Below are 26,091 nucleotides of genomic sequence, written 5' to 3' on the forward strand. Positions count from 1 at the left end.
CAGGAGGGCAATGGCTCCGGTATCGATACCCTGCCCCTGATCCGCTCCAGCACCAACCGCCATGAGCCTGAAAGAGCAAACTGTGCTAAGGCGCAGTCCCCAGACCCCATCACCACCAAGGCTATACCCGGGAGCGAAGGGTCACCCGCAACAGTCCTCCCAAAGGGGACCGAGACCAGCCAGGATCCCAAACCAAACAGTGCCCAGGCCAGCGAGTCAGCAGTTCCCTGTGCATTGCGAGACAACAGCTCCTCAGGGAGCAGCAGCGACCTGGGGCGCAAAGAAAGAACAGGGAGGTCACAGGCATCTGTGAACCGGCCCAACGCTAGGAGCAACGGCAACAGCCCCAAGAGCAAGCAACTTGAGCCAACCAGGTTCCCACTGCCAGCACCGGGCACCGTACCGCCACCAGACTGCCTGAACACCATCCAGCAGTTCTGGAACTAGCTTGTCCTTACGCACCGGTTACCGAGCCCCAGTACGTATCAATAATGTATCTCACCAATCTAACGTACATCCCTGTCTGGCGTAAAAATAAAAAAGGGAAGGTGGCTCAACCGTGGCTATCAAGTGAAATCAGGGATAGTATTAAAGCCAAGGAAGTGGCATACAAATTGGCCAGAAATAGCAGCGAACCCAGGGACTGGGAGAAATTTAGAACTCAGCAGAGGAGGACAAAGGGTTTGATTCGGGCAGGGAAAATAGAGTACGAGAGGAAGCTTGCAGGGAACGTTAAAACGGACTGCAAAAGCTTCTATAGATATGTAAAGAGAAAAAGGTTAGTAAAGACAAACGTAGGTCCCCTGCAGTCAGAATCAGGGAAGTCATAACGGGGAACAAAGAAATGGCAGACCAATTGAACAAGTACTTTGGTTCGGTATTCACTAAGGAGGACACAAACAACCTTCCGGATATAAAAGGAGTCAGAAGATCTGTTAAGAAGGAGGAACTGATGGAAATCCTTATTAGTCGGGAAATTGTGTTGGGGAAATTGATGGGATTGAAGGCCGATAAATCCCCAGGGCCTGATGGACTGCATCCCAGAGCACTTAAGGAGGTGGTCTTGGAAATAGCAGATGCATTGAAAGTCATTTTCCAACATTCCATTGACTCTGGATCAGTTCGTATGGAGTGGAGGGTAGCCAATGTAACCCCACTTTTTAAAAAAGGAGGGAGAGAGAAAACAGGGAATTATAGACCGGTCAGCCTGATCTCAGTAGTGGGTAAAATGATGGAATCAATTATTAAGAATGTCATAGCAGCGCATTTGGAAAGAGGTGACATGATAGGTCCAAGTCAGAATGGATTTGTGAAAGGGAAATCATGCTTGACAAACCTTCTGGAATTTTTTGAGAATGTTTCCAGTAGAGTGAACAAGGGAGAACCAGTTGATGTGGTGTATTTGGACTTTCAGAAGGCTTTCGACAAGGTCCCACACAAGAGATTAATGTGCAAAGTTAAAGCACATGGGATTGGGGTTAGTGTGCTGACGTGGATTGAGAACTGGTTGTCAGACAGGAAGCAAAGAGTAGGAGTAAATGGGGACTTTTCAGAATGGCAGGCAGTGACTAGTGGGGTACCGCAAGGTTCTGTGCTGGGGCCCCAGCTGTTTACACTGTACATTAATGATTTAGACGAGGGGATTAAATGTAGTATCTCCAAATTTGCAGATGACGCTAAGTTGGGTGGCAGTGTGAGCTGCGAGGAGGATACTGTGAGGCTGCAGAGTGACTTGGATAGGTTAGGTGAGTGGGCAAATGCATGGCAGATGAAGTATAATGTGGATAAATGTGAGGTTATCCACTTTGGTGGTAAAAACAGAGAGGCGGGCTATTATCTGAATGGTGACAGATTAGGAAAAGGGGAGGTGCAATGAGACCTGGGTGTCATGGTATATCAGTCATTGAATGTTGGCATGCAGGTACAGCAGGCGGTTAAGAAAGCAAATGACATGTTGGCCTTCATAACGAGGGGATTTGAGTACAGGGGCAGGGAGGTGTTACTACAGTTGTACAGGGCCTTGGTGAGGCCACACCTGGAGTACTGTGTACAGTTTTGATCTCCTAACTTGAGGAAGGACATTCTTGCTATTGAGGGAGTGCAGCGAAGGTTCACCAGACTGATTCCCGGGATGGTGGGACTGACCTATCAAGAAAGACTGGATCAACTGGACTTGTATTCACTGGAGTTCAGAAGAATGAGAGGGGATCTCATAGAAACGTTTAAAATTCTGACGGGTTTAGACAGGTTAGATGCAGGAAGAATGTTCCCAATGTTGGGGAAGTCCAGAACCAGGGGTCACAGTCTAAGGATAAGAGGTAAGCCATTTAGGACCGAGATGAGGAGAAACTTCTTCACCCAGAGAGTGGTGAACCTGTGGAATTCTCTACCACAGGAAGTTGTTGAGGCCAATTCACTAAATATATTCAAAAATGAGTTAAATGAAGTCCTTACTACTAGGGGGATCAAGGGGTATGGCGAGAAAGCAGGAATGGGGTACTGAAGTTACATGTTCAGCCATGAACTCATTGAATGGCGGTGCAGGCTCGAAGGGCCGAATGGCCTACTCCTGCACCTATTTTCTATTTTTCTCACAACTGAACCACAAATGTAATGCAAACTTGTTTTTCTGGACTTGAATGTTTATGAATGCAATGAGCCTCCGGCATAATCTATATGTGGGGGGAGGGGGGGGGCGGCAGGGGGAGAGTGATGTGGTCAGGGACACACACAAACAGCAACCACAAGCACTCTAATGCCAACGAAACACCAACCACTCACCCAAGATTGAAACGACCCGCCAAGGGTCAACCAGATGGAGCTAAGCCCAGAGCACAGTCAATGCAGAGTCGATTTGCACTAAAGGCTTGGGGGAGAGTGATGTCATGTATCCTACATGGCTACTGTTTGTACTATCACAAGGTGTGCCACCAGAGGACACAGCAGTGGAAGACTTGTAGGTTATCTGTACAGGTGTGCCTGGCCTAGTATAAAAGGCATTCTACCAGGTGTGATCCTCACTCTGGAGTTATCAATAAAGGACTCAGGTCACTACAGTTCAAGTACAACACATTGCCTCGTAGAGTCATTAACAGTGCAGCCAAGGACATAACATACAGCACCTTTGTGAATTTGGATGTGGGGGCTAGATGTGGATGGGTGACTGTTGGGCAAAGTGATGGTTTGGTTCATCTGTTGAAAATCATAATATCACTTGTTTTATCTTTTTTGAGATTAAAAATATATTAATTGTGAAGTTTTAAAATGTTTTAAATTAACTAGAATGCATCATTTTAATGTAAAAGTTATCAATTTTCTGAGGGATCATCTGCTGGGCTTCCTCGAAATACACGGCCAATGTTGTGCCTTCAATGTTTGAATTTCCTCTTCAGACTTTCATGTGCTTGTTTCTTTTCCCCTCCAATACAAATAAAGGAATATTTTTGCATACTTAGAGCTAAATCACGAAACCCATGTTATTACTTGTTTTCACGTGCCTGGTCTGAAGTTGAATTGTCAGCTTTTGGGATGCTCTGCTAGCTTTGTAGATTGGCATGTATGCTGATCAACCTTGATAAGACTCGTTTTTCAAGGACTATTCTGATAGCTGAACTTGTCACCATCTTGTTGGGATCAGTCAATGTACTGGACACCCAAGATACGACAGTGGGTTAATCCAAGATTGGAACCAAGGGACTACAGAGCGCTGCTGAACTATATTAACTTAGAAATAGCTTATGGTGTTCTTTGAAGTAAATTGCAGTGTAGTCGGTGGCGAGCTAAAGCCGTAACCATAACTGGAATAAGTTAACAAGGTCTAGCTTTTGAATTGCCTGTTATTGTTTCAACATTACTACTGTGTGTTTGTTGACGAGTATGCATTTAATAATACTAATTGCCAACGAGGCAGGTGAGTGCACCAGTATGACAAACTGTCAAATAGGTACTTTACTACAATAGCAAAATACTGCACATGTTGGAAATCTTAATTAAAAACAGAAAATGATGGAAATGCTCAGCACGTCAGCCAGCATCCATGGATAGAGGAACAGGATTAACATTTCAGGTCATTGACCTTTTATCAGAACTGGAACAAGTTAGAGATGTAGCAGGTTTTAAGCAAGTACAGAAGCAAGGAAAGGGTGGAGGGGAGGAAAGAACAAAAGGGAAGGTCTGTGATAGCGTGGAAGGCAAGAGCAATTAAATGAAAAAAGGGATTATGGTGCAAGGCGAAAGGAGATGGTAATGGGGCAAGAAACAAAAGATGGGTCCAGAGGAGGTGTAAATGACAACAGCAGAATCATTACCATCAGCTACTGTCCGAATAAATGGGGGCAGTGGTTATGATCTGAAATTGTTGAACTCAATGCTGAGTTCAGAAGGCTGTAAAGTGCCCAATTGAAAGATGAGGTGCTGTTCCTCGAGCTGTCATTCAGCTTCATTGGAACAGTGTCGGAGGCCGAGGACAGAGAGGTCAGGGTCAGAGTGTGAATGGGAGTAGGACGGAGAATTACGTTACTAATTGGAATGGAGCACTATCTCCTGGTAAAAGCACATTTTGTATTGCTTTGCCGAGACAAGTATTAATAGAAGTGAACCTTGTACACAGTGGGCCTCAGATTTCCTTGACTATCAGAGTATACTGGGGGCATTTCTGGAATAGGTGTAGTCGGGCCAAGCAGATTTTGGGGTAAAAGCCATGTATGCCATGTCTCGCTAACTGCCAAACCATCTACAACTTCCACTTCTTCCCCAATATCCCTGAATGTGTTGTCATTTCCCAAGTCTGTACCCATCTTTGCTACAACTCCATGTTTGAATTTTCCCAATCAGGTTTCCATCCCTTCCACAGCCTTAATAAAATACACAAACTACATTTTCTGTGACTGTTGCTCCAGTGCATTGTCCCTCCTTACTCACTCTAAAGCCTTTCAACATGGTTGAGCAGATCATCCTCCTCCAATGCCCCATCTCCATCGTCCAGCTCAGTGGCATTGCCTTCACTTGGTTCCACTCTTGGCTATCCAATCATAGCCCAGCCAATGACTGACTCTCTTCCCACCTCTGGATTGTCCTGAGGACCCCACCATCACAGATGCAAGTCTTCAGCCAATTCGATTCACTCCACATGGCATCAAGAAACAGCCGAGTTCACTGGAGGCAGCAAAGGCTATGGCCCCAACAAGATCCTAGCTGTGGTAGTGAAAACTTGTGCTCTAGAACTAGCCACGCCCCTAACCAAGTTGTTCCAATACAGCTGCAGCACTGGCATCTATCCAATAATGTGGACAATTGCCCATGTATGTCCTGTCTACAAAAAGCAAGACAAAGCCAACCTGGCCAATTACCACATGACACGTCAAAAATTAATTTTTAAAAAGCCTAATATAAGTATAGAAATTATTTGCGATATTAGCCTAATAGAATGATAGAAATTATTATTTATGATATTAGCATATACTTAACAACCCCAGCATTGAAGCACTGACCACACTTGATCAGCTCCACTGGGCAGGCCACATAGTTCGCATGCCAGACACAAGACTCCGAAAGCAAGCGCTCTACTCGGAGCTCCTTCACGGCAAACAAGCCAAAGGTGGGCAGTGGAAATGTTACAAGAACACCCTCAAAGCCTCCCTGGTAAAGTGCAACATCCCCACTGACATATGGGAGTCCCTGACCAAAGACCGCCCTAAGTGGAGGAAGTGCATCCGGGAGGGCGCTGAGCTCCTCGAGTCTCGTTGCCGAGAGCATGCAGAAATCAAGCGCAGGCATCGGAAAGAGCGTGCGGCAAACCAGTCCCATCCACCCCTTCCCTCAACGAATATTTGTCCCACCTGTGGCAGAGACTGTGGTTCTCGTATTGGACTATACGGTCACCTCAGAACTCATGTTAAGAGTGGAAGCAAGTCTTCCTCGATTCCGAGGACTGCCTTTGATGATGAGGATGAATATCCTTGTATGATACTCATGTCTGTTATCTTAATGGAGCCTAGTTAAAGTATTAACACTGCCCATAAAATAGAAGAAACTTATAAAAACAGGATGGTATCGTAAATAGAAACCTCTAGGCTTAGACTAATTCAATAAATTAGGGCAAAGTTCAATATTTTTTCCATTTCAATGGTTTCTGTTAACTTGCTTATCTACCGACATTTCAGTCAACTGTTCGTAATACTTAAGAGCTGATTCAATGATTGCGTGCTCACAAAGCACCCCTTCACATTTAGGTTGCACATGGGAGGAGTAAACCCAAATCCTCAATTCACGGGGTGCAGATTCAATGAACTGCAAACAACAATTTCTGAAGGCTTTGTACAGAGCATTTGAGAGTCTCATTAGACCTCTTTATTTTAGGCAATTCTACATAAATTGGTTGTACATTGAAATCCGCAATCTTTATTTACTCAATCCCTTTCTCAGCAATTGCCTCTACAAAATGGGTGCTGCTTGGATTACCTTCTCTGGTCTTTTGGAGTTATGATTCTTAAAGTGTGATTAACAGTATGTTATACAATTTCTGTTTTTTCTCCTTTTCATAACTGTACCTGCATTACCTTTGGTGCATTATTTTCTTGCAGCTGCATTTTTACTGTCAAGGCTCCTTTTACAGATACCTTTTTGCACAGCACTTTTACTGGCAGTCGCTGCTTCATTAGCAAGCTACAGCATGAGGACCACAAGAGGCAGCCTGAGGCAGAGAAAAAGAAATGGTTCAGAGTGATGCACATCCAGGGTGTTAATCATTGATTGACAGGACTTCTACTCAGCTCTCTAAACATGCACCTTCATGATGAATTCTATGATCTTGAGCACAATCTAGTGGCCCCGAAATAACATGCTCTGCCTAATCATCAACACTGTCTGTACCACTATAAATGCCTGCCAACTCACCATTTGGTGCACTAATATATGTCTTCTGAAAATAAATCTCCACACTACATTCAAAAATGATGCAGTTTATTTCACTATTAATAGGCTGACTAACTAACAGAACAAATAACACATCATACAACTGACAGACTAATTGATAAAGCAGGCCAACAGAGTAGCTGACAGACTGACTGAATATCAGACAGACCAGGACAAATAGACTGAAATGCCAAATTAAAGACCAACTAACCAAATGATGGACAGAATGACAAAGCAACCAAATGGCATTCAGACTAAATGACAGACAGACCAAACAAGTAATTAACCAACCAAGTGGCAAATAGACCTACCCACTAACCAACCGAATGATAGACAGATGCCCAACCAAAAGGCAGACATGCTGGATGACAGACTAAACAACTGACTGGCTGACTGAAAGGCCAAATGACTGATCAAGTGATTGACAGACTACTTGATGAAATGAATGGCAGACTGAATGAAACACCAACTGAATAATATACCTAAATGAGCAAATGCCAGACCAACAGCAGATTGAATGACATGTCGAAAGGTGGAGCAAAACACCAACAAAATACCAGATAGAAGGGATGGTGTTATAGACAATAGTAAAACATCAAAGAGACCTAGGTGTCATGGTACATCAGTCATTGAAGGTTGGCATGCAGGTACAGCAGGCGGTTAAGAAAGCAAATGGCATGTTGGCCTTCATAGCGAGGGGATTTGAGTACAGGGGCAGGGAGGTGTTGCTACAATTGTACAGGGCCTTGGTGAGGCCACACCTGGAATATTGTGTACAGTTTTGGTCTCCTAACCTGAGGAAGGACATTCTTGCTATTGAGGGAGTGCAGCGAAGGTTCACCAGACTGATTCCCGGGATGGCAGGACTGACCTATCAAGAAAGACTGGATCAACTGGGCTTGTATTCACTGGAGTTCAGAAGAATGAGAGGGGACCTCATAGAAACGTTTAAAATTCTGACGGGGTTAGACAGGTTAGGTGCAGGAAGAATGTTCCCAATGTTGGGGAAGTCCAGAACCAGGGGACACAGTCTAAGGATAAGGGGGAAGCCATTTAGGACCGAGATGAGGAGGAATTTCTTCACCCAGAGAGTGGTGAACCTGTGGAATTCTCTACCACAGAAAGTTGTTGAGGCCAATTCACTAAATATATTCAAAAAGGAGTTAGATGAAGTCCTTACTACTCGGGGAATCAAGGGGTATGGTGAGAAAGCAGGAATGGGATACTGAAGTTGCATGTTCAGCCATGAACTCATTGAATGGCGGTGCAGGCTAGAAGGGCCAAATGGCCTACTCCTGCACCTATTTTCTATGTTTCTATGTTTCTATGAATGACTGCTAAATGGCAGATCAGCCAACCCACTAACTGACAGATGAAGCAAATGACAGAGGATGAGATGACAGACACACTGAGTGAAATGCCGACCCATGCCGAGCGATGGGATGATAGATTGAATAAGTGATGGGTGAACAGTTCAAATGAATGACTAACAGAGATATTCTCCCGAAGCATCTGGACTGAGCGACTCCTCATCCCTGGTGATTTCTGTTATGTATGTAAACATTGTAACTGTGTTACCACCAGAGGGCGCAACTGTTGGAGGCCCAAGGGTCACCTGCACACCTCGTGCAAGGGAGTATAAAAGGTTGTCTGTCTTACTGCTTAGGCACTCTGGAGTTGTATTAAAGAGACTAAGGTCACATCAGTTTTAGCTCACAGTACTCAGTCTTGTGGAGTTCTTCCATATCTAACAATTTCAATCTCCATTTTGACTCTCCTTGCCCTCTACTCTCTGATTTCACTATCCTCCAGTCCTCTCCACAACCTCTTCTACTCATACAAACTTTTTTTATCATATTCACAGCCATCCCTTCTGCCTTACATCTCATGTAGCCTCTCTACTACGTGGTCTCAATCACAGACAAGGCCACCTCCAACTACTTCCTTGTATCTCTCACCATCCACATTGCCCTAAACCCTTCCAACCCCACATCATTCTGTGTCCACCATGAAAAATTCTGCTTACAGCTCACTTACAATTGTGCTTTCAAGCTGCCAATTGCATAGCGTTTGGATTTCCATTCTCCACAATACTTCTGCAGCTCTTGATCTGCCACTCTCTCACTTCCACCTTTAATATCCTTGTACTAGTAGAATCTTTACTATCTGTCACTCAACTGGTTAAGATGGCTGGACTACATCAAACACCATTGGGTTTTCCTCTCCTCTGCCAAAATTGCTCACTACTCCAGGATCATCCTGGAGAGCAATGATAACCCTGGCTTCTTTTCTCCACAGGTAAAGGGTACACAGGTCTTACCGCAGGTAAAGGGTACACAGCCAGATAGGGAATGGAAGACCAACAGGAAGAGCAGTGTAAGGAAGGTAGTGCAGGGGTCCCCTGCGGTCATCCCCCTGCAAAACAGATACACCACTTTGGGTACTGTTGAGGGGGATGACTCATCAGGGGAGGGCAGCAGCAGCCAGGGTCATGGCACCATGGCGGGCTCTGCTGCACAGGAAGGCAGGAAAAAGAGTGGGAGAGCGATAGTGATAGGGGATTCAATTGTAAGGGGAATAGATAGGCGTTTCTGCGGCCGCAACCGAGACTCCAGGATGGTATGTTGCCTCCCTGGTGCAAGGCTCAAGGATCTCTTGGAGCGAGTGTAGGACATTCTGAAAAGGGAGGGTGAACAGCCAGTTGTAATGGTGCATAAAGGTACTAACGATATAGGTAAAAAACGGGATGAGGTCCTATGAGACGAATTTAGGGAGCTAGCAGCTAAATTAAAAAGTAGGGCCTCAAAAGTAGTAATCTCGGGTTTGCTACCAGTGCCACGTGCTAGTCAGAGTAGGAATCGCAGGATAGCTCAGATGAATACGTGGCTTGAGCAGTTGTGCAGAGGGGAGGGATTCAAATTCCTGGGACATTGGAACCGGTTCTGGGGCAGGTGGGACCAGTACAAACCGGACAGTCTGCACCTGGGCAGGACCGGAACTAATGTCCTTGGGGGAGTGTTTGCCAGTGCTGTTTGGGAAGAGTTAAACTAATATGGCAGGGGGATGGGAACCTATGCAGGGAGACAGAGGGGAATAAAATGGAGACAGAAGCAAAAGATAGAAAGGAGATGAGGAAAAGTGGAGGGCAGAGAAACCCAAGGCAAAAAACAAAAAGGACGCCTGTACAGCAAAATTCTAAAGGGTCAAAGTGTAATAAAAAGGCAAGCCTGAAAGCTTGGTGCCTCAATGCGATGAGTATTCGGAACACAGGAGAGGGCTCTGAGCTAGTTAGAGTGGGTGAGAGCTCAGATGAACAGGACCCCAAGAAAGAATGCAAAAGGCAGGAGGCAACAGAGCAGAGTAGCATTGGGGTCAGGGTAAACCACAAGGTGATAGGAAGGGACAATATGTATGAATATAAAGGGGCTGCAGGAGGGGTCAAAACTAAAAATCATGGTTTAATAAATAGTATTAAAACACTCTACCTAAGCGCACGCAGCATTCAAAATAAAGTAAATGAGTTGACGGCACAAATCATTACAAATGGGTATGATTTGGTGGCCATTACATAAATGTGGTTGCAGGGTGGCCAAGACTGGGAATTAAACATACAGGGGTATCTGACAATTCGGAAGGATAGACAAGAAGGGAAAGGAGGTGGGATAGCTCTGTTAATAAAGGATGATATCAGGGCAGTTGTGAGAGATGATATTGGCTCTAATGAACAAAATGTTGAATCATTGTAGATGGAGATTAGAGATAGTAAGGGGAAAAAGTCACTGGTGGCCGTAGTTTATAGGCCCCCAAATAATAACGTCACGGTGGGGCGGACAATAATCAAGGGAATAATGGAGGCATGTGAAAAAAGAACGGCAGTAATCATGGGGGATTTTAACCTACATATCGATTGGTCAAATAAAATCGCACGGGGTAGCCTTGAGGAGGAATTCATAGAATGCATACAGGATTGTTTCTGAGAACAGTATGTTACAGAACCTACAAGGGAGCAAGCTATCTTAGATCTGGTCCTGTGTAATGAGTCAGGAATAATAAACAATCTCCTAGTAAAAGATCCTCTCGGAATGAGTGATCACAGTATGGTTGAATTTGTAATACAGATTGAGGGTGAGGAAGTAGTGTTTCAAACGAGCATAATATGCTTAAACAAAGGGGACTACAGTGGGATGAGGGCAGAGTTGGCTAAAGTAGACTGGGAACACAGACTAAACGGTGGCACAATTGAGGAACAGTGGAGGACTTTTAAGGAGCTCTTTCATAGTGCTCAACAAAAATATATTCCAGTGAAAAAGAAGGGCGGTAAGAGAAGGGATAACCAGCCGTGGATAACCAAGGAAATAAAGGAGAGTATCAAATTAAAAACCAACGTGTATAAGGTGGCCAAGTTTAGTGGGAAACTAGAAGATTGGGAACATTTTAAACGACAGCAAAGAATGACTAAGAAAGCAATAAAGAAAGAAAAGATAGATTACGAAAGTAAACTTGCGCAAAACATAAAAACAGATAGTAAAAGCTTTTACCGATATATAAAATGGAAGAGAGTGACTAAAATAAATGTTGGTCCCTTAGAAGATGAGAAGGAGGATTTAATAATGGGAAATGTGGAAATGGCTGAGACCTTAAACAATTATTTTGCTTCGGTCTTCACAGTGGAAGACACAAAAACCATGCCAAAAATTGCTGGTCATGGGAATGTGGGAAGGGAGGACCTTGAGACAATCACTATCACTAGGGAGGTAGTGCTGGACAGGCTAATGGGACTCAAGGTAGACAAGTCCCCTGGGCCTGATGAAATGCATTCCAGGATATTAAAAGAGATGGCGGAAGTTATAGCAGATGCATTCGTTATAATCTACCAAAATTCTCTGGACTCTGGGGAGGTACCAGCGGATTGGAAAGCAGCTAATGTAACGCCTCTGTTTAAAAAAGGGGGCAGACAAAAGGCAGGTAACTAAAGGCCGGTTAGTTTAACATCTGTAGTGGGGAAAATGCTTGAAGCTATCATTAAGGAAGAAATAGCGGGACATCTAGATAGGAATAGTGCAATCAAGCAGACGCAACATGGATTCATGAAGGGGAAATCATGTTTAACTAATTTACTGGAATTCTTTGAGGATATAACGAGCATGGTGGATCGAGGTGTACTGATGGATGTGGTGTATTTAGATTTCCAAAAGGTATTCGATAAGGTGCCACACAAAAGGTTACTGCAGAAGATAAAGGTACGCAGAATCAGAGGAAATGTATTAGCATGGATCGAGAATTGGCTGACAAACAGAAAGCAGAGAATCAGGATAAAGGGGTTCTTTTTGGGTTGGAAATCGGTGGTTAGCGGTGTGCCACAGGGATCGGTGCTGGGACCACAACTGTTTACAATATACATAGATGACCTGGAAGAGGGGACAGAGTGTAGTGTAACAAAATTTGCAGGTGACACAAAGATTAGTGGGAAAGCGGGTTGTGTAGAGGACACAGAGAGGCTGCAAAGAGATTTAGATAGGTTAAGTGAATGGGCTAAGGTTTGGCAGATGGAATACAATGTCGGAAAATGTGAGGTCATCCACCTTGGGGAAAAAAACAGTAAAAGGGAATATTATTTGAATGGAGAGAAATTACAACATGCTGCGGTGCAGAGGGACCTGGGGGTCCTTGTGCATGAAGCCCAAAAAGTTAGTTTGCAGGTGCAGCAGGTAATCAGGAAGGTGAATGGAATGTTGGCCTTCATTGCGAGAGGGATGGAGTACAAAAGCAGGGAGGTCCTGCTGCAACTATACAGGGTATTGGTGAGGCCACACCTGGAGTACTGCGTGTAGTTTTGGTCACCCTACTTAAGGAAGGATATACTAGCTTTGGAGGGGGTACAGAGACGATTCACTAGGCTGATTCCGGAGATGAGGGTGTTACCTTATGATGATAGATTGAGTAGACTGGGTCTTTACTCGTTGGAGTTCAGAAGGATGAGGGGTGATCTTATAGAAACATTTAAAATCATGAAAGGGATAGACAAGATAGAGGCAGAGAGGTTGCTTCCACTGGTCGGGGAGACTAGAACTAGGGGGCACAGCCTCAAAACACGGGGGAGCCAATTTAAAACCGAGTTGAGAAGGAATTTCTTCTCCCAGAGGGTTGTGAATCTGTGGAATTCTCTGCCCAAGGAAGCAGTTGAGGCTAGCTCATTGAATGTATTCAAATCACAGATAGACAGATTTTTAACCAATAAGGGAATTAAGGGTTATGGGGAGCGGGCGGGTAAGTGGAGCTGAATCCACGGCCAGATCAGCCATGATCTTTTTGAATGGTGGAGCAGGCTCGAGGGGCTAGATGGCCTACTCCTGTTCCTAATTCTTATGTTTTTATGTTCTTATGTTAATGGGTATGATGTGATTGGCATCACGGAGACATGGCTCCAGGGTGACCAAGGCTGGGAACTTAACATCCAGGGGTATTCAGCATTTAGGAAGGATAGACAGAAAGGAAAAGGAGGCAGGGTGGCGTTGCTGGTTAAAGAAGAAATTAATGCAATTGTAAGGAAGGACATTAGCTTGGATGATGTGAAATTGGTATAGGTGGAGCTACGGAATACCAAAGGGCAGAAAACACTGTGGGAGTTGTGTACAGGCCACCACATAGTAGTAGTGAGGTTGGAGACAGCATCAAACAACAAATAAGGGATGTTTGCAATAAAGGTACAGAAGTAATCATGGGTGACTTTAATCTACATATTGATTGGGCTAACCTAACTGGTAGCAACGCTGTGGAGGAGGATTTCCATTTGGGATGGATTTCTAGACCAATATGTCGAGGAACCAACCAGAGAACTGGCCATCCTCGACTGGGTGATGTGTAATGAGAAGGGACTAATTAGCAATCTTGTTGTGCGAGGCCCCTTGGGGAAGAGTGACCATAATCTGTTGAATTCTTTATTAAGATGGAGAGTGACAAAGTTAATTCAGAAACTAGGGTCCTGAACTTAAGGAAAGGTAACTTTGATGGTATGAGGCGCGAATTGGCTAGATTAGACTGGCAAATGATACTTAAAGCGTTGACGGTGGATATGCAATGGCAAACATTTAAAGATCATATGGACGAACTTCAACAATTGTACATCCCTGTCTGGAGTAAAAATAAAATGGGGAAGGTGGCTCAACCGTGGCTAACAAGGGAAATTAATGATAGTGTTAAATCCAAGGAAGAGGCATACAAATTGGCCAGAAAAAGTAGCAAACCAGAGGACTGGGAGAAATTTAGAATACAGCAGAGGAGGACAAAGCGTTTAATTATGAGGGGGAAAATAGAGTACGAGAGGAAGCTTGCCGGAAACAAAAAAAATGACTGCAAAAGCTTCTATAGGTATGTGAAGAGAAAAAGATTAGTGAAGACAAGCGTTGGTCCCTTGCAGTCGGATTTGGGTGAATTTATAATGGGGAACAAAGAAATGGCAGACCAATTGAACAAGTACTTTGGTTCTGTCTTCACAAAGGAAGACACAAATAATCTTCCCGATGTACTAGGGGTCCGAAGGACTAGTGAGAAGGAGAAACTGAAGGATATCCTTATTAGGTGGGAAATTGTGTTAGGGAAATTGACGGAGTTGAAGGCCGATAAATCCCCAGGGCCTGATAGTCTACATCCCAGTGCACTTAAGGAAGTGGCCTAAGAAATAGTGGATGCATTTGTCGTCATTTTCCAGCAGTGTATCGACTCTGGATCAGTTCCTATGGATTGGAGAGTTGCTAATGTAACACCACTTTTTAAAAAAGGAGGGAGAGAGCAAACGGGTAATTATAGACCAGTTAGCCTGACATCGGTGGTGTGGAAAATATTGGAATCGATCATTAAGGATGAAATAGCAGCGCATTTGGAGAGCAGTGATAGGATTGGTCCAAGTCAGCATGGATTTATGAAAGGAAAATCATGCTTGACAAATCTTCTGGAATTTTTTGAGGATGTAACTAGTAGGGTGGACAAGGGAGAACCAGTGGATGTGGTGTATTTGGACTTTCAAAATGCTTTTGACAAGGTCCCACACAAGAGATTGGTGTGCAAAATGAAAGCACATGGTATTGGGGGTAATGTACTGACGTGGATAGAGAACTGGTTGGCAGACAGGAAGCAGAGTCGGGATTAACGGGTCCTTTTCAGGATGGCAGGCAGTGACTAGTGGAGTGCCACAGGGCTCAGTGCTGGGACTCCAGCTCTTTACAATATATATTAATGATTTAGATGATGGAATTGAGTGTAATATCTCCAAGTTTGCAGATGACACTAAATTGGGTGGCGGTGTGATCTGTGAGGAGGGCACTAAGAGGCTGCAGGGTGATTTGGACAGATTAGGCGAGTGGGCAAATACATAGCAGATGCAGTATAATGTGGATAAATGTGAGGTTATCCACTTTGGGGGCAAAAATATGAAGGCAGAATATTATCTGAATGGCGGAAGATTAGGAAAAGGGGAGGTGCAGCGAGACCTGGGTGTCATGGTTCATCAGTCGTTGAAAGTTGGCATGCAGGTACAGCAGGTGGTGAAGAAGGCAAATGGTATGTTGGCCTTCATAGCAAGGGGATTTGAGTATAGGGAAGTCTTGCTGCAGTTGTACAGGGCCTTGGTGAGGCCCCACCTGGAATATTGTGTTCAGTTTTGGTCTCCTAATCTGAGGAAGGACGTTCTGGCTATTGAGGGAGTGCAGCGAAGGTTCATCAGACTGATTCCAGGGATGGCTGGAATGACATATGAGAAGAGACTGGATCAACTGGGCCTTTATTCACTGGAGTTTAGAAGGATGCGAGGGGATCTCATAGAAACATATAAGATTCTGACTGGACTTGACAGACTAGATGCGGGAAGAATGTTCCCGATGTTGGGGAAGTCCAGAACCAGGGGACACAGTCTTAGGATAAGGGGCAGGCTGTTTAGGACTGAGATGAGGAGAAATTTTTTCACTCATAGAATTGTTAACCTGTGGAATTCCCTGCCGCAGAGTTGTTGATGCCAGTTCATTGGATATATTCAAGAGGAGTTAGATATGGCCCTTACGATTAAGGGGATCAAGGGGTATGGAGAGAAAGCAGGAAAGGGGTACTGAAGGAATGATCAGCCATGATCTTATTGAATGGCGGTGCAGGCTCGAAGGGCCGAATGGCCTACTCCTGCACCTATTTTCTATGTTTCTACTACCAACTAACTCTATAAACTCCTCTCTTTTATCTCCACACTCAGCTTCAACAACGTGCAAATAGTTCATTAACATCCATTCAGCTACTTCTGCTGCATCACCCACTTCCCCTCGACTACCAGGCCAAACTACCCAAGGTTCCGCCCTAGCTCTGAACCTGTGTTATTGTCTAGTTTTTCATGTTGTCCCCAGATTCGCTCTCCAAACTCACCTTGTTCATTAGATCACCAAACTCCTCTTCCTGGTCCCTTTGCTAGCTGACATTGTAAATGATTCCCTCTCCTCAGATGCTGTCCTCCTACCTTTCAAAACCACCATCATCATCCCTCTCCTCCAGAAACCAACCCTCGATCTCCCGGTCTCTGCAAGCTGCTGTCCCATCTACAACCTCCTCTTTTTCTCCAAATTTCTTGAACATGTTTTGCCTTCCAAATCCATGCCCAGTTTTGCCAAACTCTATATGTGAATCTCTCTAATCAGGTTTATACCTCTCCCATGGCGCTGACATGCCCCTAATCAAAGTCACAAAGTCTGATATTATGACCAACGTGCATTTTCCTCATTCTCCTCTCTGCAGTCTTTAACATAGTCCACCAAACCATCTTTCTCCAGTGTCTCTCCTCTATCGTCCAGCTCAATGGGACTGCAGGCCCTGGTTCCATTCTTAACTATCTAATCGTAGCTAGAGCATCCCCAGCAATGGATTCTCTTCTCAACCCTGCACTGTTGGCTCCAAAGTCCCCCAAGGATCTATCCTTGGTCCTTCCTCACCTACATCCTTGGTGACATCATCCAAACCCACAGGGTCAGCTGCCACGTACACTAACAGCAGGTCTATCTCTCCAATACCCTTTCACAATCTCTGTGTTGTCATAATGCTCCAGTCTTCAAACAGTCGCTTGTTTCTTTAGTTAAACATTTAAAAGAGTGAAGCCATTGATTTTGACTTCTGCTACAAACTCCATTACCTTGCCACGATTCCACCCCCATCACTGACCACTGTCTCAGAATGAACCAGACTTTTTGCAACATTGATGTCCTATCTGACCCCAGATTGAGTTTCCAACTCCATATCCTTTCCATCAGAAAGACCACTTCTAACTGCATAACATCTGCAGTCTCTGTTCCTGCATCAGCACATCTGCCTCCCTATCTCTTTAATCTCCTCCAGCCCCACATTGTTGTCCTCACTGACCTAGATTGGCTCCCGATAGCAAGTGTTTCCAATTTAAAATTTTCATCCTTGTTAAATTCCTCATGGGCCTAGATCCTTCCTATCTCTATAATCACCTCCAGATCTTCAACCCCCCTCCTCCCAGGCTTCTATGTTCCTCTGACTTTGGCTTCTTGTGCATCTCTACACCACCATTGACAACTGTGCCTTCAACCATCTAGGTCACACACTGCAATTCCCTCCCAAAATTCCTCTGTAACATTGCCGTCTCTGCCCCTGCGTCAGCTAATCTACTGCTGAAACCCTCATCTATCACGTTGTTACTTCTAGACTCCACTATTCCAGTGCTCTCCTGACCAGCCTCCTATCTTGCAGCCTCCATAAACTTCAGCTCATTTTAAACTCTGCTGCACGTATCCTAACTCGCACCAAGTCCCGTTCACCCATCATCCCTGCGCCCGCTGATCTACACTGGTTCCCAGTTTGCCAATGCCGCGTCCTTAGTTTCAAATCCCTGCATGGCCTCACCCCTCCTTATTTCTGTAACATTCTCCAGCCCTACAACCCACCGAGATCTCTGCGCTCCTCCAATTCTGGTTTCTTGCTTATCTTTGCTCTACCATTGGTAGCTGTGCCTTCAGCTGCCAAGACCCTAAGCTCTGGAATTCCCTCCCTAAACATCTCCACCTCTCTTTCCTCCTTTAAGGCGCTCTTTAAAAATTAACTCTTGGACCAAGCTTTTGGTCACTTGTCCTAATATCCCCTTTATGTAGCTCGGTGGCAAATTTTGCTTGATAACACTGCTGTGAAGCACCTTGGGGCCGTTTTGCTTTGTTAAAGTTGTTATTGTTGCCTCACCACTTCCCTCTCCTCCTTTAAGGTCCTTCTTAAAAAAAATCACCTCTGGCCAAGCATTTGGTTGCCTCTCAATATCTCCTTTGGCTCAAAATTCATTATTCTCTGTGAAGTACATTTGCCAATGGATATTGTTGTGAACAGATCGAATGAGTTTGTAAATTTCGGACCACCACCTTGAATTTTCAGGCCGTTCTCTGTGGACAGCAGGAACACACCCTGTTACCATGACTCCGGCCAGATCTCTGTGCGCCTGCGCCGCCTTTGCCCGCCCAACTCCCGGAACGGATCACAAGGGCTGCTTTATTGCGCAAGCGCACCACTTGCGTGGGCCGCACTACATTCCCCAGTGGGCAGTGCGTGCGGGCCCCGGATGAGGCTTGTTCCGGGCAGTTTGAGGTAAGTGGACGTTGGGCTCGGGTCGTGCCCAGGCCTTGGAGCAGGGAGCGCGCAGCTGGCCGGTGATCTGCGCGCCTTCGCTTGTTCAAGGTCATTTCCTGGACCGTGTCTGCCTCCACAAATGGAGCGAAGTCAGTGTGAGCGCGTCGGTTCCGGGAACGGAACGGAACGGGACAGGGAGGGAGAAGTCGAAAGAAAGTTTCCAATGGAAGGGAAAGAAGGATGGTCAGAGGTGGGGTAGGAGGAAAGAGCTGGGGAGGGGAAGGGTGGGGTGAGTGGGTCGAGGGTGCAGGAGTGGAAGGGTGGGTCGAGGGGGCGGGAAATGGGGGGGAGGGAAAGGTTGAGGGTGGGTGAGGAGTGGGGGAGAGGGGGTAGAGTGGGGGTGAGGGAGAGGGGGTAGAGTGGGGGTGAGGGAGAGGGGGTAGAGTGGGGGTGAGGGAGAGGGGGTAGAGTGGGGGTGAGGGGGAGGGGGTAGAGTGGGGGTGAGGGGGAGGGGGTAGAGTGGGGGTGAGGGAGAGGGGGTAGAGTGGGGGTGAGGGAGAGGGGGTAGAGTGGGGGTGAGGGAGAGGGGGTAGAGTGGGGGTGAGGGAGAGGGGGTAGAGTGGGGGTGAGGGAGAGGGGGTAGAGTGGGGGTGAGGGAGAGGGGGTAGAGTGAGGGAGAGGGGGTAGAGTGAGGGAGAGGGGGTAGAGTGGGGGTGAGGGAGAGGGGGTAGAGTGGGGGTGAGGGAGAGGGGGTAGAGTGGGGGTGAGGGAGAGGGGGTAGAGTGGGGGTGAGGGAGAGGGGGTAGAGTGGGGATGAGGGAGAGGGGGTAGAGTGGGGATGAGGGAGAGGGGGTAGAGTGGGGATGAGGGAGAGGGGGTAGAGTGGGGATGAGGGAGAGGGGGTAGAGTGGGGGTGAGGGAGAGGGTAGAGTGGGGGTGAGGGAGAGGGGGTAGAGTGGGGATGAGGGAGAGGGGGTAGAGTGGGGGTGAGGGAGAGGGGGTAGAGTGGGGGTGAGGGAGAGGGGGTAGAGTGGGGGTGAGGGGGTAGAGTGGGGGTGAGGGAGAGGGGGTAGAGTGGGGGTGAGGGAGAGGGGGTAGAGTGGGGGTGAGGGAGTGGGGGTGAGGGAGTGGGGGTGAGGGAGTGGGGGTGAGGGAGTGGGGGTGAGGGAGTGGGGGTGAGGGAGTGGGGGTGAGGGGGAGGGAGAGTGGGGGTGAGGGGGAGGGAGAGTGGGGGTGGGGGAGAGGGGGTAGAGTGGGGGAGAAAGGGTTGGGTGGAAGGGAAAGGTGTGTTGGGAGGAGAAGGGTGGGGCGGGGAGGGGGCGGTGTGTTGGGAGGAGAAGGGTGGGGCGGGGAGGGGGCGGTGTGTTGGGAGGAGAAGGGTGGGGCGGGGAGGGGGCGGTGTGTTGGGAGGAGAAGGGTGGGGCGGGGAGGGGGCGGTGTGTTGGGAGGAGAAGGGTGGGGCAGGAGGGGGTTGAACGATGGGGGGGGGGGGGAGGAAGGGTGGGTGGGGAAATGAGGGAGGTGGTGGGGAGAGGAGGATGGGTCAGGAGGAGGGGGTGGGGAAGGATGGGGCAGGAGGAGGTGAGAAAAGTGGAGGGTGGGAGGAAAGAAGTTGGAGGGGGTGGAATGTAGTAAGAAAGTGGTTGGCAGGAAAGAGAGGGGAGGAGACAGTGAATGGTGCCCTTTGCCTTAATCGTGAACTTGTCTTATGTGGTTATCCTTTGGTTGCAGTTTCAGCTGTTTTTTTTTGTATTCTATCCACCAATCAATAGAGCAGTGTTAAAATTTGATACAGTCCTTCATTTTTTCAGTTAATTGATAAGCATTGGTAGTTTAATTCTACCATTACCCGTTTAGAAGAGAGATTTGAAAAACAGTCCTGGTAGTAACTGAACATAGTGAGATGTCCCTTGAATTGGGTATCACCAGATACTTGAAGCAAGCGGGTTAACAACTATGAAAGCTCCATTGTCACTAAGATTAAGTGGTGGAGAAAGCCTAATTGTCATATTTCCAGCACAAAAAAATTATATATTAGCTTGAATTCAGTAGATGAGAAACATCCTCCCTGCATCTACCCTGTCAAACCCTGTAAGAATGTTGTATGTTTCAATGAGATCACCTCTCATTCTTCTAAACTTGAGAATTGAGTAGCTTAGTCTACTCAATCTCTCCTCATAGGATAATCCCCCCATCCCAGGAATCATTCTGATGAACCTTCATTGCTCCCTCTATGGCAAGTAAATCTTTCCTTGGGTAAGGAGACCAAAACTGTACACAATATTCCAAGTGTGGTTTCACCAGGGCCCTATATAATTGCAATAAGACGTCTTTATTCTTGTACTCAAATTCTCTTGTAATAAAGGCCAACATACCTTTTGCTTTCTTAATTGTTTGCTGTACTTGCATATTAACTTTGTGAGTCCATGTACAAGGACACCCAGATTCCTCTGAACACCAACATTTCCCAATCTCTCTCCATTTAAAAAATACTCTGCTTTTTTATTTTTCCTACCAAAGTGGGTAACTTGCATTTATATAGTACTTTACCATGAGTCTCAAACGTTTGATATCCTATACAATGAATTTCTTTGCAGTGACTGTTATGTGGGCAAATGTGGCAGCCATTTTGCAAACAGCAAGATCTCAAACAGTATGAGATGACCAATCTTGGTGGTGATGATTGAGGGAGGAATGCTAGGCAGGCTGTGGAAGAATTCCCTGCTCCTCTTCAAATAGTGGTATGGAATTTAACACACCTTAACCTTTGGAACAAGCAAGGAGAGCCTCTAGGGCTATCCTAATGGGTCATTGGTTTTGCTTTTGAATTTTCTGTCTAATTCTGTGGAAATATTTCAACATCCCAATGTTACTAAATGGTTACATACCCTGGCTGGTTCAACTACCTACAGCTTTGACTCTACCTAATTACTTCATAGCAGATCAGGGTGCCAATTTAATACTTGGATAGGAGCCAGAAAGCACTGATGGTTATAGATACTGTGAAGTCTTTGTTTTAATTTAGGTTAATTTTTTGTGTTGACAGTGTGTGAAGCTTGATCTTCGTGCCATATGAATAATGCAGACTATAAAATGCGTGGTTGTGGGAGATGGTGCAGTTGGGAAGACCTGCCTTCTCATTAGTTACACAACAAATGCTTTTCCTGGAGAATATGTTCCCACTGTATTTGACAACTACAGTGCACAGATGACTGTGGATGGACGAACTGTAAGCCTGAACCTTTGGGATACTGCAGGGCAAGAAGAGTACGACCGTCTCCGCACTCTATCATACCCACAGAGTAATGTCTTCATCATCTGTTTTTCGGTTGCTAGCCCTTCCTCCTATGCCAATGTCCGCCATAAATGGCAACCAGAAGTTTTGCACCACTGTCCAAATGTTCCCATACTTTTGGTTGGTACGAAGAAGGATTTAAGGAATGATTCTGAAACCATAAAAAAGCTCAAGGAGCAAAGCCTTTCCCCAACAACCATGCACCAAGGAGTGACCTTAGCCAAACAAATCAGAGCGGTTAAGTACCTGGAATGTTCAGCACTCAATCAGGACGGGATCCGAGAAGTGTTTGTGGAGGCCGTGAGAGCAGTCCTCTACCCTCATAGGAAAAAGAAAAGCAAAACTTGTGTCCTCTTGTAGCCTGAGGACGTGAACATCTCAGTTGCACGTAAATTGGCATATTTTGAAGCCATGGATCAGCTGCGCTTCAGATTGCATTGTGGTGTAACGCAAGGATCTTGCACAAAATAAGTGTATGACTGAAACTGGAAATTGTTGAAATGCTGCTTTATTTGCTGGGTGTTTTTACAGAAATGCAGACCCTCAATGAGATTTAATCTGATATAATGGCACTGAACTCTCTAGCTTGCAATTAAATGCCCTGTCGTCCCTGAGCTGGACTGAAAGTTTGTCTTTTAGGAGCCACTTAAAAGATCACCTTTTCTTTAAGAATCTTCCTGATCTGTTGAATTCTTAAAAATGCTTTATTCACAATTGGCTTTTTGGTGATTTTTGGAGACCATGATTTGGCTGCTTTGCTATTAACATAAACATTTACATGTTCTGATCAGTATTTTGTTTAATGAATGGCCACTGCTTTTTCTCCAATGCTCAGGTTTCAAATTGTTAATATTTGCTTTATTTGCTGTTTAATTGTTGGTTAACAGAAGGCAGTGCAGAGTTCACACATTGGCACTGAGCATAAATTGGCACAACCATTGATTTCAATGTGAAATCCTGAACTAATACCGGTTATATTAAATAGTGAAACACAACCCTTGCTAGTGCCCTGTGTTGGGGACTATGTCAAAAGACTGTTGTGCTAAAATAGATATCGCACAGTAGACAACAAAAAAAGCAGCAGTATTCATCTATAAATTTCTTGACAAATTTAAAATGGGCCAAGTGGAAATCACTGTGAAATGGCTCTCTTGTTTTGCAGCCTATTTATGAAATCTTTTTTAAATTTATGAAGCTGGCCTCAATAGCGCCATGTACATTGGTACATAGAATAGTTATGGTAAAGTTCTCTGGGTTTTGCTGCAGTCCTGGTTTTTGTACAAGACAGGTATTTTGTTCACTTGGTGACCAATTTTGTTTAGAGTTCCAATCACAAAAAATTAATTGCATGTGTTTGGACAGATCTGTTATCAAATTTTTCCATCTGTTGTATACCAGTCATTGCACAACTGCAAGGTCTGACAAGGTACGAATTCAGGAGTCAGCATGGCTATGTGTCAGGTTCAGACTCACTTGCAGGTGTAGAAGTAAATTGCAGATGGTACTGACATAGGATAAAAGGGAAAATAAGAGAAAATTACTGACATTTGCCAATATACAGCAGATAGCCTGTATGTATCTTGCATCAAGGTTTGAATTGTTTGCATTACAGCACACATTTATATCAAAACAGTCTGGTAAAGATAGTGTATCAATGGCAATAGTGACCAATCTTATGCAAACCCTATCAAATGTTCTTTGACAGGACAATTCGTGAGAAACCCAGATCTTGCTGCTTATATCACTGTGGCACCTCCCATTCCTAATGTGTTGGTGTTCTTCCTAACTCTATTTTGTCCAGAGCAGCCAATCCCGACTTAAACATGGATAAATACATGTATACACAGGCCTATACTGTAAAGCCCTCCCAAGAACAGAACCATCGTCAAACCTACAACATTTCAATCCAGTAGTTTTTGTGAAACAATGAAGCTCAGTCCTCTGCCTTTGTGTTGATATGATGAGATTGTGACTCCCATTGAACTGTTCTGAAGGAAAACTTTTCTGTGTTGAAGTATTGTCTCAGATTTGTGTTCAGTTAGGTTCTCCTAGAAAAACAAAAACTGGCCTGCTGTTGGTAGCCTGTTGAAACCACTGAGTCAGGGTGCACTGAGCAGAAAAGGCAAGGGAGGTTACTGAGCTAACCTGGGCTGATTACCAACTGTTGGTTGATGTCTGAACGAGTTAGCTGTCTGGTTTTTGCAGGGGAGATATGCATGGTAAAGGAGGTAACACGATAGAGGGGGAAAATATATCACATGAAAAAAAATCACATAGCATTTAACCCTAGAAAGAGTTGCTTGCTCCTAATGCAATTAAAAATTGAACTTTTTGTAAAGACACAAGGTTGTGTTTGAAACTGTTTTTCTTGCATAAACCAAAACTCACTTGTTCCACATCCTACTATTGAGGACACTTGTTAATTTATATTTAATAGTACCATATTGAATGGGTCTGTGTTACATTGTGTTCCTGTTTCAATATAGCCCAGTTCTGTGTGCCACAATGTCTCTTACATTTGGGATCCAATAAGTAACCCTTGCAATTGTTATAATTGGTACAGTGGTGGCTGTGAAGCAAGTGCAGAGGAAAATGCTACAAGTTTTTAAGAGTAAGACTGAGGAATATGAAACATCCCTTGTGTTTTGTCTTGTCATTATCATGCTTTTCACTACGCTGTAACCATGGTGGGCAATGCTAAAACTATGCACTAGAAACCTGAGTTGTGTTTTTAGAATAAACAATTGTTAAATTAGGACTGCGATGTTTTGAAATGATTGACACAAAATTTGTACTGCTGAAATAAAATTAAGTCTCATTTGTTTATAATTGAACAGTGTCTATGTGCTTTCTAAACTGTGATTAGGTGACTGTGTGCCATATTAGGGCAGACTAGTTTTGGAAGTTTTAATCATAGAAAAAGGTAACATTTAAGCACAGAAGTATCAAAGATTTATATAATTGAAACATTTTAATAAGATTGTTGTGATTTGATGCTAGTTTTATGTTCAGTCACTACATTTTGTCAGCAGCCAGTCGAGGTTGTTAGTACTTTTTAAAATGTAGGTCAGCAAAAAGCAATTATGTTGTGCTTTTGTTCTTGATCTGTAATTTGACACAGATGTTTTTCAGCTCTATGCTAAACCAAAGTTTAATGTGGTCACAAGTCGATCAGTTACTGTTTCAGTCTTAGTCAGACATTTAACTGTAATCTGCAGGTTGATCCTGATGCACCATCTAATCTCACCCAAATCAAAATCGTATTTGATAACTGAGGGATTGCTTTCCTGTCTACCTTCTATTGAATTCGTCGTACCTGTTGCCTTTAATCTTCCAACTTTTTCACATGGATCTTTTTTTGTTAGAAAATTCAAACCATACCTGTATCAGATTTTCTAAAAACAGGGTCCATTCCCATAAAACTTGGCACTATGTGAAGTGTTTCTTTAATGTGGCTGATGGGTGCTTTTACCCAGTGTAAATAATCAAAAGTATATGCCTAAAAAAAAAGTTTTAAATGTTATGCTATGCAAACTTACAAGCTTTAATTTTTATTTCAGGTTAAAAAAAAAAATTGTAGATGAGTGTAGTTACTGTGAACAAATTATCTACCTCCTAAATCCAGGACTCAATACCTAACAGCATGTGGGAGCACCTTCACCACACGGATTGCAGTGGTTCACGAAGGTGGCACACACCACCTTCTCAGGGAAATCTAGAGATGGGTAATAAATACCAGACTTGTCAGTGACGTTCACGTATCAAGAATTAATTAAAAATGTGTAGTCATGATGTTCTGTTTGAACTGCATCTTTAGGTGGCACTGTTGTTTCACAGACTGGTTATATTCAAGAGAATTCAATTAATGTTTAAAACCTAAGATCACAATTTAGCCAAAAATGTCACACTATTGGAAATGAATATTCCTAAAGAAATTAAATGGAATGGATGACACCTGTTGTACATTTTGTGTTCTATAAACAAAGTATATTAAAAAGAGGGTGGTGAGAAAGACAGACTTGCATTTATATAGCACCTTTCACGACCATCGGACAGCTCAAAGCACCTCACAGCCAATGAAGTACTTTTGAAGTTAGTCACTGTTGTAATGTGGGAAATGCAGCAGCCAACTTGCGCACAGCAAACCCCCACAAACAGCAATGTGACAATGACCAAATAATCTGTATGTTGATTGAGGGATAAATATTGACCAGGGCACCAGGGATAACTCCCCTGCTCTTCGAAATAGTGTCATGGGATCTTTTACGTCCACCTGAGAGGGC

General features: G+C 44.7%; 2 protein-coding genes across 6 annotated transcripts in view; one reads left to right on the top strand and one right to left on the bottom strand.

Annotated features, from left to right (window-relative positions):
* The window catches only part of LOC139265513 (ADP-ribosylation factor-like protein 6), a 289,756-nt gene extending 271,406 nt beyond the window's left edge, over positions 1–18,350 (bottom strand). The window contains exons 1-2 of the mRNA XM_070882529.1: positions 18,309–18,350; positions 6,558–6,691 (exon numbers count right to left, since the gene is read on the bottom strand). Of these exons, the coding sequence (XP_070738630.1) occupies positions 6,558–6,656 (99 nt within the window). The 5' untranslated portion in view covers positions 6,657–6,691; positions 18,309–18,350. The remainder of the gene's footprint in view (positions 1–6,557; positions 6,692–18,308) is intronic.
* A 104-nt stretch (positions 18,351–18,454) lies between these two features.
* Positions 18,455–24,637, top strand: rhogd (ras homolog gene family, member Gd). 5 transcript variants are annotated; one of them, XM_070882588.1, is made up of 3 exons: positions 18,542–18,662; positions 21,111–21,254; positions 21,560–24,637. In XM_070882588.1, exon 3 carries the CDS (start codon positions 21,593–21,595, stop codon positions 22,166–22,168), a length of 576 nt encoding a protein of 191 aa, XP_070738689.1. In that variant the 5' UTR covers positions 18,542–18,662; positions 21,111–21,254; positions 21,560–21,592; the 3' UTR covers positions 22,169–24,637. The 5 variants fall into 5 exon arrangements, with proteins under 5 accessions (XP_070738690.1, XP_070738691.1, XP_070738689.1 ...); XM_070882589.1 differs by lacking the exons at positions 18,542–18,662; positions 21,111–21,254 and adding an exon at positions 18,455–18,531; XM_070882590.1 differs by lacking the exon at positions 21,111–21,254 and having other exon boundaries at positions 18,536–18,621.
* The last annotated feature ends 1,454 nt before the right edge of the window (positions 24,638–26,091 follow it).

This window comes from Pristiophorus japonicus, chromosome 6, assembly GCF_044704955.1.
Source record: "Pristiophorus japonicus isolate sPriJap1 chromosome 6, sPriJap1.hap1, whole genome shotgun sequence".
NCBI lineage: Eukaryota > Metazoa > Chordata > Chondrichthyes > Pristiophoridae > Pristiophorus > Pristiophorus japonicus.

Coding starts and splice junctions, on each gene's coding strand:
- rhogd (XM_070882589.1), top strand. CDS start 21,593: ATGCAGACTATAAAATGCGTGGTTGTGGGAGATGGTGCAGTTGGGAAG.